Raw genomic sequence first — 15,809 nt, forward strand, 5'->3', positions numbered from 1 at the left:
TCCTCTCTCGGCTGCAAGCCAAGAGAGCATCTCAGGCTAAGAAGATGTTGCTTCTTCGAGGAATGGAGTCAGAGAGAGAGATGGCTGCCTCCCCTGTACTGTTTTGTTACCTGCCCAGGTGAGGTCACGCCCACCTCTGGTCACATGTAGAGGAAACAGGAAGTTCCGACTGGCTGGTCCAGACACCCCCTTTTTATGTCCACTCTAGGAATGTTGTATTTGACTGCTCTGTGTTTCACATTCCACACTGGTTAGAGATACAGTGGTGCCTTGCAAGACGAAATTAATCCGTTCCGCGAGTCTCTTCGTCTTGCGGTTTTTTCATCTTGCAAAGCATGGCTATTAGCGGCTTAGCGGCTATTAGTGGCTTAGCGGCTATTAGCGGCTTAGCGGCTTAGCGGCTTTAAGAAAAAGGAAACAAACTTGCAAGAACTCGCAAGACGTTTCGTCTTGCGAAGCAAGCCCATAGGGAAATTCGTCTTGCGGAATGACTCAAAAAATGGAAAACCCTTTCGTCTAGCGAGTTTTTAGTCTTGCAAGGCATTCGTCTTGCGGGGCACCACTGTACTTAATTTTTGAAGCACTGTTCTTCCCCCGCCCACACCTGTCGCCTGAGGTGGTCTCTTCACTTTGCCTAACACAGTGTTTCCCAACATTTTTCAACCTTGTTTCTTTCCTGTGGGCCCCCCAAGGGCATAGCCAAGGGGGGCAGCTGCCCCCAATAAGTAAAAATAAATACATATCTGAGGTTCTGCCCCCCCCCCCCAGCAAAAGCCTGCTGCCCTAACAAAAATCCTGGCTATGCCCTTGTCCCTCCCATCCTATCGGTGGAAAGGTAGCCATTTAAATTTTTGATTGTAAATAGAACATGTTTTATTTATAATTTTTATAATTGATACAAAATACAATTACATATAATGATAGGAACATAATGAAATATTGTTATAGCAGAAAAACAAAGATTCATGGAGCTGGAAGGGACCCCAAGGGCCATCTTTGTAGTGCAACCACCCCACCCCACCCCTGCAATGTAGGAATCTCAGCTAAAGCATCCATGACAGATGGTCATCCAAACTCTGCTTAGAAACCTCCAAGGAAGGAGAGTCCAGAACCTCCTGAGAGAGATCCATCTTCCATGTATTATAAAATGTAAGCACATATTTGACCACAGTTATTTGAGACAGAGGGGGAAACCCACAGATAGAGTCCAAAAGGCACACAGGGAGTTCTGCATATATAGGGGGGAATTTTAAAATGCAAGTGGTCCTCACTGACCTGGTGCAAAAAGATATTGTGCAAAAATAGTGCAAAAAGGCAGCCCTGTTTAGGGAAGCTTTTAATGTTTGATGGACTATTGCATTTTAATATTTTGTTGGAAGCCACCCAGAATGGCTGGGGAAACCCAGCCAGATGGGTGGGGTATAAATAATTATTTATTTATTTATTAATTATTATTATTATTATTATTATTATTATTATTATTATTATTATTATCCGGAGGAGACCTGACTGCCTAGATATAGTCCTAGAGCAGGCATGCCCAACCTTCGGCCCTCCAGATGTTTTGGACTACAATTCCCATCATCCCTGACCACTGGTCCTGTTAGCTAGGGATCATGGGAGTTGTAGGCCAAAACATCTGGAGGGCCGCAGGCTGGGGATACCTGCCCTAGAGTCCCACACACCCTTACTGGGGAGTAAGGCCCACTGAACTCAGTGTGACTTTCCTCTGAGTAGACACTTCATTATTTACTAGATGCAAGTCAGCAGCACCAGAAGATTCTGCTTGGCCAGCCTGTGCCCCTCAGCAACATCCAAAGGCCCTGATCCACTACTAGGCACTGGGTGGATTGCACCCTGCACCTTGCAGAGTCAGGCCCAGGCTGCCACTGGGCCCAGCTTGTCCAGCCCTACCCATTGCCACCCCACCACTTACCTGACCTGGGGGTTCTGGATTATGGGCTTGACTGGTCAAAATGGGAGCCTCAGCTCTCCCACCTGGTGGGCCACCCCCTTAAAGGTAAAGGGACTCCTGACCATTAGGTCCAGTCATGGATGACTCTGGGGGTGCGGCGCTCAAGGCTCTGGGGTTGCCGCGCTCATCTCGCTTTATTGGCCGAGGGAGCCGGCGTACAGCTTCCAGGTCATGTGGCCAGCAGGACTAAGCCGCTTCTGGTGAACCAGAGCAGCGCACGGAAACGCCGTTTACCTTCCCGCCGGAGTGGTACCTATTTATCTACTTGCACTTTGACGTGCTTTCGAACTGCTAGGTGGGCAGGAGCAGGGACCGAGCAACGGGAGCTCACCCCATCGCAGGGATTTGAGCCGCCGACCTTCTGATCAGCAAGCCCTAGGCTCAGTGGTTTAACCCACAGCGCCACCAGCATCCCTGGGGCCACCCCCTTATCCGCTTGTAATTGACCAAGTGGATAGCTAGCCAATCATGATTTTTAAAAAATTGATTTTCTTTCTTCACTTCTCACTTCCCCCTGTGGCCCCCTTACCTCTTGCTGTGGCCCCCCCATACACATTTTTCACCTGTGGCCCCCTTGGAATATCCTGGGGTGCCCTAGGGGTCCATATGACACCCCCCCCCCGTTTGGGAAACACTGGCCTAACAGAAGAACTGCTGCCTGACCAAGAATTCCAAATTAAAAACCCTCAAAAGTTTGCTTGCTCTTTTGTGACCATATGGTTGGCCCTAATGAATTCATTGCCCAAGTAAGGATTTCAGAATTATTAATTTAAAAACCCAAACATGTATTATGTAACCAGAGCTGATGGGAAATATTTTTTTTGTTAAGTGAAAAATCTTGAGACAGAATATTTGAATAGGCTGCTGTGCTTTCTCTAGGGGTGGCCGTGTTTGTTGCAGCAAAGTCAACAAACGAGTATTGCAGCGCCTTAAATACTCCTTTATTTATTCTGCCATAAGCTTCCGCGGACTCCACTCCATCAGATGCAAACGGCTGGCGGAGGAGTGGGGGATAGATAATAGCTTTTAATCACTCTCTCGCCTCCATTTTAATCACCCTTCATCATCTCCTTTTCTTTAGTCTCTCCTCTTTTAAAACAATTAAGCAGTCCCCTTTCCCCCTTCTGCCCTCCCCTGCACCCCCCTGCTTCCACCCCCCACCTGCCTCCCCCTTTCCTCCCCTCTCTATATATGCATGAGCTAATTTCAGCTTTCCCTTAGCCTGCGATAAATGAGCCACTCTGTTGTCCTCCAACCAATAAGCTGACAGGGTAATGAATGGCTTTGGATGGCAATTAGTGGATGGAGTTGCTAATAATGAAATTCATTTACATTTTAAGCACCGCGGAGAGATAGGGGGAGCAGCCTGGGAAGCCAAGCTCTGTGTCATTAGCAGCAAGCAGCGCCCCCCCCCCGTGCGCCCATTGCTAGCCTGGGGGTGGGCGAGCTCCCTACCAATCTGCCTCAGCGATGCGGAAACTGTTTAACATGATTGCACCTCGTCGTCCTCATTTAGGAGGCAGCAATAAGAAGAGTTTGTTAAGCGGGAGATTAGATGCCAAACATTGCCTTGGATTTCAATATCCAATCAACCCTGCGCGGTAGAGATGGCCAACGAGAGACGCGCTGCCCTTCGGGGAGGGGGCGGGGGGGGGCTAGGAGTTGCTTTTGTCTATGTATTTGAAGGTTAGGAGGGTGATGGGTGTTAGTCTTCAGCTTGGGGGTTGGAAATCTCCCAGGGTGGTTTACATGTTGGACTTATGTTATGAACTGCCCTGTGTGTGGTATACAAATCGCATCATTATAAACAAAACAAAAAAACTCAGCAATAATACCATCCTTGCCCTCGGGTGGTGTTGTTTAGTCGTTTAGTCGTGTCCGACTCTTCGTGAACCCATGGACCAGAGCATGCCAGGCACTACTGTCTTCCACTGCCTCCCGCAGTTTGGTCAAACTCATGCTGGTAGCTTCGAGAAGACTGTCCAACCATCTCCTCCTCCGTCGTCCCCTTCTCCTTGTGCCCTCCATCTTTCCCAGCATCAGGGTCTTTTCCAGGGAGTCTTCTCTTCTCATGAGGTGGCCAAAATATTGGAACCTCAGCTTCAGGATCTGTCCTTCCAGTGAGCACTCAGGGCTGATTTCCTTCAGAATGGAGAGGTTTGATCTTCTTGCAGTCCATGGGACTCTCAAGAGTCTCCTCCAGCACCATAATTCAAAAGCATCAATTCTTCGGCGATCAGCCTTCTTTATGGTCCAGCTCTCACTTCCATACATCACTACTGGGGAAACCATAGCTTTAACCATACGGACCTTTGTTGGCTTACATGTTGGGTTTATGTTGAGAACTGCCCTGTGGGTGGTATACAAATTGCATCATTATAAACAAAAATGACAACAACAACACCACCACTCAGCAATAATACCATCCTTGCCCTCGGGTACACAATCTAAAAGGCCTTGTAGGCCTATGAGGAGTAAACTACTGTTCCTGGGGTTTCTGGCAGGTGGTGGTGAGTGAGGAAAGTGCTTTGGCGTGCAGGAATCCTGTTGCAAAGTGTGCCTGCTGGCCTTTCCAGCCCAGCGCAGGAGGGGAATGGACTTTTTGCAGTTGTTTCTTCTTTGGCCAATGGACAGGGTCAGGTTGGTTTCCCCACTGGTCATGATGGAAGAATGGAACACCAAAAAAGAAAAAAAAAAGGTAATACAAAATGTATCAGGCTCAAAAAGACATTTCTTCTAATAAAATAAAAGGGTGTGTTGCAAAAGAGAATAAAAGGGTTCCCTTTCATTGTGACTGTTTTGTCCTTCATTGGGCAAAAAATAATCTATTAAATTTAATGTATAATATTGAGTTTGTGGTGCTTTGTGCTTGGCCCACTGGGGTTGCAAATTTGAACCTGTGTTAACTCGCCACTTTATCTGGGGTGGGGAATCAACCATTTTTTGAAAGCTTTTTGGGAAAGAAGTCAATTCCACACACCTTGGACAAATTTGTTTCTTGGGGGAGGAATGAGTTATTAGTATCCCTGCTCAGGATGCCTAAATGCAGGGCATTGTGGCAAAGCAGAGCCCTGCACACCCCTGTCACTGTTTTTTAATGCCTTATCAAGGTCCTCATCTACTCGGCTTGCCATAAACTTGAAGCACCCACTTAATGAGACACACACACAGGCCTTGCTTGTCAGGCTTTCGTTCTGCGCCAATACGTTTTCTGAATGACTGCCAGCTCCCTGCCTGTTTTGTTCCCCAGCTCTTTCTAGCCTGAAGAGGATCTTCAAGAAAAGAAGCACTTGCCATGCATAAACTTAATCCACCTCAGCTTGTCTGCCAAAGAAGCTGAGCCAGGGTATTCTTCTTGCAAACAAATGCCTAGAAACCACAGAATCAGAGAAGTCAGGAAGCAACCCATTCAGATCATTGATTCCAATCCCTACCTTTTAATACACATAGTTTGTTAGTTTTCAAAATTATGCAGCTAAAAAGGCACATTAACAAATTACAATACAGTAATATATCCCAATAATTCCTCCCTCCCCCTGAAGTGGGAAAATGGTCACATTTTTCATGAAAGATTCTGTTGCAAAGTTGCACATGATACACTGCAAGATTATCAATTGAGAAGGTAATTCTACAAAGTCACCTGTGTCTTGTTCACTCCTCAGAGCTTTCAGGTGTTTAGGAAGCTTTTCTGAATGGAGGCCTCATTCTTGGAGGCCATCAGAGTAATTGAAGACTATGGAAGGGTAGCAAGACTGACTACCAGCAACACAAAATCTGAAGCAGTGCACCTGAATCGATGTACAGTTGAGAATACAGGCGCATTAAAATCTTGGATGTATTCATTTCAAAGTGTTGGACCAAAGTGCAACAATTAAATTTCAGTTCCCTATTAAGAGATATCAGGAGAGATTTTAAGACCTGGTCAAAGACAAATATGTCATGGTTGGGCAGAGTGTTGGTTGTAAAAATAATGCTGTTGCAGAGACTCAACTTTTTTGTTCCAAGTTCTATCTCCATCCCCCTGGAGCTTCTAGCATTTAATGGGCATGATTAGTGCAGTCTGTTTTCAGTCTTTGTTCCTTATGGTCAATAAAAAAATGTGTGCATGGCATTTTTAAAAAAGCAATAAAGGAAGGAAGGAAGGATTCATATGGTAATAACATATTCCTAACAGGTGATCAACTGGTGGCCAAAACTGGAAAAGAAGGGGCATATCCTTCATATGGTTCATTTCATCTTCAACCCAACTGCCAATCCACCAGGTCACTTGCCCCATTTGAAAATCTGGTTTTGAATTTGACCCTGGAAAAAAAAAAGATGTCTCCTATTCTTTACAAACTCATTAACGAGATTCAAACAGGATGCCATGATTGTTTAAAGCAAATGTGAGAATTTGATCTGGGGATTGAAGTTGAGCAGAGTGATTGATGTAATAGGTGGGCTAAAAAACCATTGTTACCAATCTCCACAAAATTCAAAAACAGCACCTTTAAATTCTGACATCTTTAAAAGCCTGCTGGAATAGTAAGTTAGTGCCAAAAGTTCCACAGGGAGGAGCCCTGCCTGATCTCTAGTGGCGCTGGCACAAAACTGGGCCCACCATTCTGAACGCAGCAGGGCTCCAGGTGGATCCGAGCCATGTATCCAAGTTACGGGGGACCACTCAGAGTGACTTCTCTGAAGACTGCAGGGATCTAGTAGGGATCTAAGGGATCAGGAGGTCCCTGAAGTATCCTGGACCAGAGTTGTTAGGAGTCTTACAAATTAGTACCAAAACCTTGGATGTGGCCAGAGCAAGCTTTTGAGAACCAGAGGTTTGTGCTGTCCCCATTAACAGTCTGGCCACAGCATTTTGGACCAGGCCCAAGGGCAGCCCCACACAGAAGAATGTGTGGAAGAATGGCAGATGCAAGTGATAGACTACATGGAATTGGCAGAAATGACTGGCAGAATCCGAGACCAGGGAGAAGAGTTAGTAGAAGAGGATTGGAAGAAATTTAAAGACTATTTGCAAAAACATTGCAAAATGTTTGAATGCTAAAATGATGCAGGATATAAAGATAATATGGCATTAGTGACATAGTTGAAAGGAATATGTAATAAATGTTTTATAAGAATAAGGGTGAAAAAGCTAGAATATATAAAGGGAAAAATTGGAGACATAATAGTTGAAATGTATAACATAGAATAAGATTTGAAAGAGGGTAAGGTACTGCTGAATACGATTGTGTAAAAGGGAACACAGAAAAGGGAGATGTGAGGAAGTCAGGAAGGAGGGTTATGAAAACAATAAGTAAGAAACTGGATTTTTATGTCTTTTTTATGTCTTTTTTCTTCTACTTTTTATGTTTTGTATTGTATTTTTCTGCTTTTATTTGACTGTGATAATGTTTTTTCTTTCTTTTTTGTGTTTTGATTGTGAAGTTAGTTTTATTGTTCAAAATTTCAATAAATATCTTTTAAAAAAACAAACAAATGGAAAGAGCCTTAGCTCAGAGGCAGAACATCTGCTCTGAGTGCAGAAGGTGCCAGGCAATGCTGAGCTAGTTGGACCAGTGGCCAGACTCAGCATCAGGAGCTCCCAATGTTCCTAAGTAATAAGAGACTTATTCAGCAAGACAGAGAAGGTTGGGGACATTGCAGTGATGCTCTGAGCTCCAGCCCCGTGGAAGAGTGAGGCAAACCTTATGTCAAGGTTTGGGTTCCAGCCGTACCCAGAGTGAAGCAAGCTGTTTCTACCAAGACAAGGTGCTTCAGGGCATCCATCAATGAAAGATCCACCCAAACTCCCCATCCTCCCTTGAAACCATTTGAAAATACAGATGGGAAGACTATAATTATCTCATAGGAGCACAAACAATTTCCATACTAATGCAGCGCCAAAGCCAAATCTTTAAGTTCCCCTCAAAAGCATCAGCCTCCTGAACCATATTATCACATCCAAGAATGAGCCACAGGGATAATCCCTGCAGCATGATGCTTCTTGGCTCCCGGTGCTTGGGCTGGGCAAAACACAGCTTGATGTTCCAGGCCAGTGCATAGCATGCTTCTGACTGTAGCAAAGCACAGTGATTTTGCTCTTTAATGTGCTGGTGGAATCTCTGTGTTTCTTGGGACAGGAACTGCACAGCATTGGAAGGGAGCATGTTGTGGTGCTCATTCCACTTCTCCAAGGGGTGAGAGGTTTCAGCAATTACCTAGATTTTGTTTCTGCTGGGAGGAGGTCACTGGAGGAATCTGTGCATTTGGTAATACTTGTGTTCATTTACAAATATACAGGTTGAACATAGGTAGAGAATGGCCATGGTAGCTGTGTGCTATCTTGAATATCAGAGCAGTGTACCTCTAAATACGAGTTGCTGGAAACCAGAGAAGGGAAGAGCGCTGTAGCATTGGGTCCTGCTTGCATCTGGTTGTCCATGGTGAGAACAAGGTCCTGGACTGGATGTGCCTTTGGTCTGATCCAGCAGGGCTCTTCTTTTGTTGTTTACACACTGCAAGAGATAACCAGAGTCTGCTGCTCCCACATCAGGTCTCTAGAGAGATGCCTGGCAATGCCCTTGGGTACTTACAGAGCCCAAGCTCCTTTTGGTGTCCTTCTCAGTCTCCAGGAGGAGCTGTCTGAGTCTGGTGCTGCTGTGTCACCAGCTGGGAAATTGGACCAGGTTCTTAGTGCAGGAGTCCATATATTCTAAAGCTGATGGCTCAGAGCCCATGAGATCTGAGGTCAGCAATCCAGAACCTGCAACGCCTGAGCTGTGACCATTACAGATGCTGCACCCTGAGCTTGACTCACCATTGGAATTAAATCCATCCTGCACTACCATGCCCTGGGGAGGCTGGTCCATATGAGTGAATAGGGTACCTCAGTTTGCCCTCACCTGTCCTCCTCCTTGCTTACCACCAGTCCAGGGGATGACAGCTTCCTCCTCCTTGTCTTAGTTCCCCAGCCCTGATCTCTATCTATTGCTGAAAAACAATCATCTGTCTGCCCAGGACTGGCCCAAGATATGTTGGTACCTGAGGTGACCGACAAAATGGTGCCCACATCCTGCCTGGGAAGAAGAGGTGAGTGAAGATCTACATCAAGGGTGAGAGAAGACCAGCAGTGCCTCCTATTTGCCAAGAGTAGAGGCGGCATTGGGTGAGGGGCTGCTGAGGAGGTGGCAGAGCCAGCCTCCAAGGAGCATGCCACAGCTGTCCCTGCCACCACGGCAGCAGCACTGGGTGATGCGTTCCTTGGAAGCCAGATCTGCTACCCCCGTGGAACCTGCTGCCTTACCTTGCCTCAAGGGTGGGCCAGCCCTCCATCTGTCTATAAGTTGTCCATAGTTCAGCCCATACTGTGGCACCTTCAGGGTGTGGGATTGCAGTCTTGTGCGGCGCAGGCTGTTTGCATTCATGCACAAGCCTTTCCATGGATGTATGCTAGAGACAAGACGCTTCCATTCCCCACTCTAAGATTAAGCTTCCCGACAGCCCAGGGAAGGAGCTGAGCACTAAAAGAATGATAAGACTTGCAACTCACACTGCTAACAGCATTTTAACAAGGCATCTCCAAAAGCCAAAAGAAAAACAGGCGTGGTGATTTGACAGTCACAGGAACCACCAGAGAGAACGTAAGAAGATTAAAAAAGCTCTGCTGGATCAGGCCAAAGGGGGCCCATCTAGTCCAGCATCCTGTTCTCACAGTGGCCAAACAGATGCAAGCAGGACAAAAGCCCGCTCCCTTCCTGTGGTTTCCAGCAAATGATATTAAGAGGAAGAAGAAGAGTTTGGATTTGATATCCCGCTTTATCACTCCCCTTCAGGAGTCTCAAAGCGGCTAGCATCCTCCTTTCCCTTCCTTCCCCACAACAAACACTCTGTGAGGTGAGTGGGGCTGAGAGACTTCAGAGAAGTGTGACTGGCCCAAGGTCACCCAGCAGCTGCATGTGGAGGAGCGGGGAATCAAACCCGGTTCACCAGATTACGAGTCCACTGCTCTTAACCACTGCACCACACTGGCTCTACTGAAATTGCATTTAGTGAAATAAGAGCCAGCTGGAGCCTACGTGAGAGAGCGTTCCCCAGCCGTGCTGCCAGGCCTCATCTGGAAAACCCTAAATTCCACCCAGGTTCTTGACAAACCAGTGTCAGAAAGATTTGCAATCTACCACAGGCATAAAAACAATCCATGAGCCTGATGTGGTCGAGATCTCAATTGCAAATCAATACTTGCAACAGTTTTGCCATTTTTCAGCTGTTTCTTATCAGCCTGCGGTGTTTCCAACTTGCAAGCCAGCAGAGAGGTTTTCTACATACAATGGATTTCTATTCTACAATGTTCACCAGCTTTGGGGGGGGGGGGAATAGGGGAGGGAATGCCTAATAGTTAGTGTAGCAAGTAGCTCTTGAGAAAGCTCCCCTCTTTAAAAGTAATAGTGAAATTAATGAAAAGTAGATTAAGTGACAAAGACTGAAAAACCTTCAGATGTGGTTGATGGAAGTGCAAAACATTGTGTAAGATAAGAAAATACAGTGCTGCCTCTGGTTAAGAACTTAATTCGTTCCGGAGGTCCGTTCTTAACCTGAAACTGTTCTTAACCTGAAGCACCACTTTAGCTAATGGGGCCTCCCACTGCCGCCGCGCTGCCGGAACATGATTTCTGTTCTTATCCTGAAGCAAAGTTCTTAACCCGAGGTACTATTTCTGGGTTAGCGGAGCCTGTAACCTGAAGCATTTGTAACCTGAGGTATTTGTAACCCAAGGTACCACTGTATGCCGTATGACTTTTGGAAAATTTATGTAAAAACTAATATATATGAGAAAGCTCCCCTCTTTGGTCCAACCCTTCTTTTAAAGACCACGTAAGCCATTGGCTATCACTATATCACATGGCAGAGAGTTCCACAGATCCATTAGGGGCTGTGTCACCAAGGGCTTCCTTTTGACTCTACCTTGTCCATATTCCTTGCCTCCTGCTTATTATTTACCACTTTCTGTCATGTCCTCCGTGTCTTTTGGTCAGCTATCCCTTTAGAACCTAAAGAGTCTCTGAGAAGCTACAGAGGCCTCGCCCAACAGGAGAGCACTTGCTTTGCCTGCGGAGCCCAAGTTGAACCCCTAGGGCTGCCAGGGATTGCAAAAAGCTCCTTGCCTGGAACCCTGGGTTGCTGCACTGCCACTCGGGGTAGACCAGGGGAGGGGAGCCTTCCCTGAGGAGGGCAAAGGTGGCCCTCCCAGCTTTTCCATCTGGCCCTCGGGACTCTGCCCTCCCCCTCCCCAGGTCACACCCCTGAGTAGCCCTACTTGCTCCCTCCCTGAGCGTTTCAAGCAGTTATATTGGTTGTCCCTGGCCCTGCCCACTGCCGCTATGTGCCCCCCGGAAGGCTCTCCAGGAGGGGATGTGGCCCTCGACCGAAAAATGCTCCCTCGGCATCATGCCGCTCGCAGGCCACCTTTCCCAACCCCCTACTTATGGGTCTCAGCCTGCTGGTCAAGTAGACAGGGAGAGGGGGGGCTCTTCCCAGTCCGGAGTCGAGCCAACTGAGCCCCGCAGTGGCCAGAGTCCCTGTCCCCGGAAAAGTCACTCCGGGACCTCTGCCTGCCCGCCGTCCGCTGCCCTCTCGGCGGCCCCGGGGAGCCGCTCTCCCGCTCAGCCCCGGAGGAGGAGGCGGAGGGAAGCGGAGGCGGGAAGCAGCCGCGGAGCCGCCTCAGCCCCAGCAGCTGCCTGCACTTTGCTGACACGAGCGATTCCGAGTTGACGGCGCGCCCGTCCTTGAGGCAGCAGAGGCGGCGGCGGACGGCGAGCGCGGCGGGCGAGAGGCGGGCCGGGTTCGCTTTAAGGGGGCCGGACGCGGAGGGAGAGCCCGGGAGCAGCTCCGGCCGGCCTCGCTCGCTGCCAAAGAGGAAACGGGAGGAAAGTCCGGCGCGGGAAAGCCAAGCGGCGCGGGAGAGGACGCCGGGACGCCGGGGCCGCGCTGAGCAGGGCGCGGGGCTCCCCCTTTGCTCTCCTGCACCCCTCCGAGGGCTCCGGGCGCCCCACTGAGCCGAAGTCCAGCTGCAGGGGCCAGCGAGCCGAGGAGGGAGAGATCCAGCCCGGCCAGCGCTGCTGCAGTCTCTCCTGGACGGCGCGCCCTTCCCGCGAGCCTGGCTTGGGGCATTTCTCGTCTGTGCTGCCCTGGAACGTGGCTCAGTGGCTGGAGCGCCTGCTCAGCGCCCAAGAGGTCCCCGGTTCTGTCCCTGGGCACCTCCAGGCAGGACCGAGGAAGGACTCCCCTTCCGAAACTCCGGAGAGCCGCTGCCGGCCCGTGTGAGCAGCACTGCGCTAGATGGACCGAGGGCCAGCTTGGTCTAAGGCACCTTCCCGCGAGCCAGAGGCACCGGGTTCTCTGCGAGATGCACCCAGGAAGCCCGGAGGTTGTGGGACCCTCATCCCTCGCCGCCGTGCCCCAGACGGTGGCTTCTGGGGGAACCGAGCCCATCGCCCCCCAGCAGTCCAGGATGGAGAACTTCAGGAAGGTCAAGACGTCGGAGGAAGAAAGCCCGCTGCCCTTCGTGGGCCTCCCCTCGGACGTGATTGAGATGAAGGTGAAGGAGGGCAGCAAGATCCGGAACTTGATGGGCTTCGCCATGGGCCGGGTGGCGCGGGAGGACACCCGGCAGATCGTCTTCAGCGGCTGCGGCCGGGCTGTCACCAAGACCATCACCTGCGTGGAGATCATGAAGAGGAAGGTGGGCGGCCTCCACCAGGTCACCAAAGTGCAATACAGGACTCTCCTGGAGGTCTGGGAGAACAAGGCAGCCCGGCCCGAGGGGGGCCCCGCAGAACATCTCACCGTCCACAAGAACGTGCCCTCCATCTGCATCCTGCTCTCCAAGGACCCCCTGGATCCCAGCCAGATGGGCTATCAGCCCCCGGATCTCCCCGGCGGCCTGTGGGTGGGCGAGGGGGGCAGCCAAGAGGACAGGTCCAGCGCCGCCCCGAAGGGAAGGAAGAGGAGGCTGGCGCTGCCCCACGAGGAGGACCCGCGGAACAAGAAGGCTCAGGTACCGGAGATCCAGGGCGAATCGGGGGCCCTGGAGGGTTGTGGACACGGACGGCATTCCTACCCTACTTGTCTTGAGCAATTGTGAGAAAAGCCAAGCCTTATATGCAGACTGAGGGACAGAGAGAGGCTGGGCGCTTTCCGGATTTGCAGGTGCTTCGTAACCAATAAAAGGGGTGATGGAGCGGGGGCTGCCTTTGCCAACGGTCTTGTGTTGGGTTATTCTTCCCAGGGAGAGATGTCCCCCACAGCCGCCTCAAATCCTGCCAACTCAGGTTGGGTGGAGCAAAGGATTCTGCTCCATATACCAGGCAATCAAAGGATGGTCCATTCAGACAGGCCACTGAGTGTGGAAAACAGCCCAGGAGAGAGAAAGACACAGCGTGGGTACTGACTGCACGCAGGATGTTTTCACACGCCAGGTGAAGTGGAGGACTCAGGACGTGGGTTGCTCAAAACCACTGACAGCACCTGTGGCTTGTTGCTGGGGTGTGTGGGGTGTGTGTGTATGAAAGGTCCCAGTAAGAGGCAAAGGCTTTGGCTGTAAACCTGAGAATGGAAACATATTGCTCTATCCAGACTAAGTGTGTGCACGTGTTTTAAATGGCCATGGTTTCTGTGCCCCTTCCACTACCCCTTTTAAACTTAAAATATTGCATTGCTTCCAGGGAAGTTTTCCCTCTGAGAGTTGACTTAAATTTGCATATCTGCCTATAGATTTGCATATGCACATTTTAGGAAAGTATAAGCTGTTGCCTGAGTCTTGTAAGGTCTTAGCAGCCCCCATGCTTATCGTCGCTTTGTAATGAAGTAGGTGGGTGCCCTTGTATTGGAGAGGGCTGGACCAGTGGCGTAGTGTGGGTTGTCAGCACCCGGGGCAAGGCAAGTAATTTGCGCCCCCCTAACCCGTGGATCTAGGTAGGGGCAGAGAGCTGTGAGTGCGAGAGCACCCCCCCCCCAGATGTTGCGCCCGGTGCGGCCGGCCCCCCCTGCACCCCTCACGCTACGCCACTGGGCTGGACCACATCCTATGAAATGCTCTGTCCTGCAGAATCCTCTCATATCTGTTCTGTTTTGTAAGAGTTTCTCTGTTTTACTGAAGCTGGAGGTGAATCAGAGGAGACATTCCAAAAAGAAAAGGGGGAAAGCATGATTTGGAGAAAACGGGCAGCAGATTTTTCTCTCTCTTCCATCACACTGGAACTCAGGGTCACCCAGCAAAATTGGCTGGGCGTGGATTTGAGACAGACAGAAGCAAGAACTGCTTCACACAACGCAGAACGGATGTCAGGAATTTTCCACCCCCAACATAAGTGGCCTGAAAGAAGGATTGGGCACATTTGTGGAGGGCAGGATGCCACTGAAATGCCAGCTTGCGGGGGGGGGGGGGAGCAGACGAGCAGGCCAGTGCAGCCTTCATGGTGTGCAGATGGCCTTTTGTGTGTGCCTCTTAGCAGCCCATGTGGAAAACTAGATCGATGTGTGGCTTTGGTCAGTATGGTCAGGCATCTGCTGAGGACCCACACCCCAGCATGTGCCTCGCTGCCAAGAGCCCCCTGGACTTGCTAAAGTGGGGAGATGGACTCAGTGAGTGAGGGGGGCCCACAGGAGCAGTCTTGTCCAAGGGTTCTTCCAAGCCTGGAGCTGACACATTGGATCAGGCCCATCCAGCAGAGCTCTTCTTAAGTCGGTAGTCCTGTTTCTAAGCTGTCCCTCCATCTGCTGCTAGGAGGTTCTCCTTATATCAATCGGGAGAAGTACATGATTGCAGGTGCGGGGGGGGGAGATATGATGTTGGGTCTCTCTGCCCCTCCTGCCCTTGTGAAATCTTTCCTTCTGACTCTCTCTGGAACAGTTGCAGCCCTCCTACAGCTTCTGTATGGAGCATTATCTTCCTGGCTGGATAAAAAGAAATCTTGCTTCTCCGCCAGGAAGGGGTGGGGGTAGAAGAGGCTGTGCAAAGCGGGCAGTTCTGTATCTCTTCAACACTTTGCAATGAGGTTGCTCTTATCAGACACTTTGTAGAACACAAAACTCATTGCAAAGGATTTATTCCTTTCCGGAGCTCAGAAGGTGCAGGTTAAGTTGTATTGATTCAGAGTGGGATCATTGTAACTAAAGAATGTTTTTGTCTCATTCCACCGCCTCCCCTTCAAATTGCAGAGGGTCCTTCTTTCTTTCTTTTTCTGCTACATAATGTATTTCTTGAGAACAAGGATCTATATGGGCATTTCCCCCCCTCAAGGAATGACTTGATTATTGTATCTTTTTGCCAGGAACACATCACTGTTGAAGACCTATGCAACATAGTTCTAGAAAGCAAGAGAGAGCTCTGTTAAAACTAAACATCCATTCTAGTCAATGCAGGCTTTTCATTAGCTTTGTACAGTCATACCTCGGGTTACAGACACTTCAGTTTACGCAATTTTGGGTTGTGCACCGCTCCAAACCCAGAAGTACCAGAACGGGTTACTTCCAGGTTTCGGTGCTTGCACATGTGCAGAAGCGCTAAATCATGCTTTGCACATGCGCAGAAGCGCTGAATCGTGTCTCACACGTGCGCAGATGCGGCGCTGCAGGTTGCGGACACTGTGGGTTGTGAATGTGTTTCCCACACGGATCACGTTTGCAACCCAAGCCTTCACTGTATAGATAACCACATTTTAAAAAATCAATACCTGCTTTTCAGGTAAGGTTTTAAAATAAGTTTACAAGGTATGATATGGATGCATGCCATCCCAATCTCTGAGCAGAGTGAGTTTCCAGGCACTCACTCAGGGTTTGTGTTTCCTTTGGAATGAGG

General features: G+C 49.5%; 1 protein-coding gene across 1 annotated transcript; it reads left to right on the plus strand.

Moving 5' to 3' along the window:
* Nucleotides 1-11,405: 11,405 nt before the first annotated feature.
* Nucleotides 11,406-13,586, plus strand: RPP25 (ribonuclease P/MRP subunit p25). The gene has a single exon (XM_077934461.1). The coding sequence runs from the start codon at nt 12,357-12,359 to the stop codon at nt 13,092-13,094; it is 738 nt and encodes a 245-aa protein (XP_077790587.1). The 5' UTR covers nt 11,406-12,356; the 3' UTR covers nt 13,095-13,586.
* Nucleotides 13,587-15,809: the final 2,223 nt, after the last annotated feature.

Source organism: Podarcis muralis, chromosome 9 (assembly GCF_964188315.1).
Source record: "Podarcis muralis chromosome 9, rPodMur119.hap1.1, whole genome shotgun sequence".
NCBI lineage: Eukaryota > Metazoa > Chordata > Lepidosauria > Squamata > Lacertidae > Podarcis > Podarcis muralis.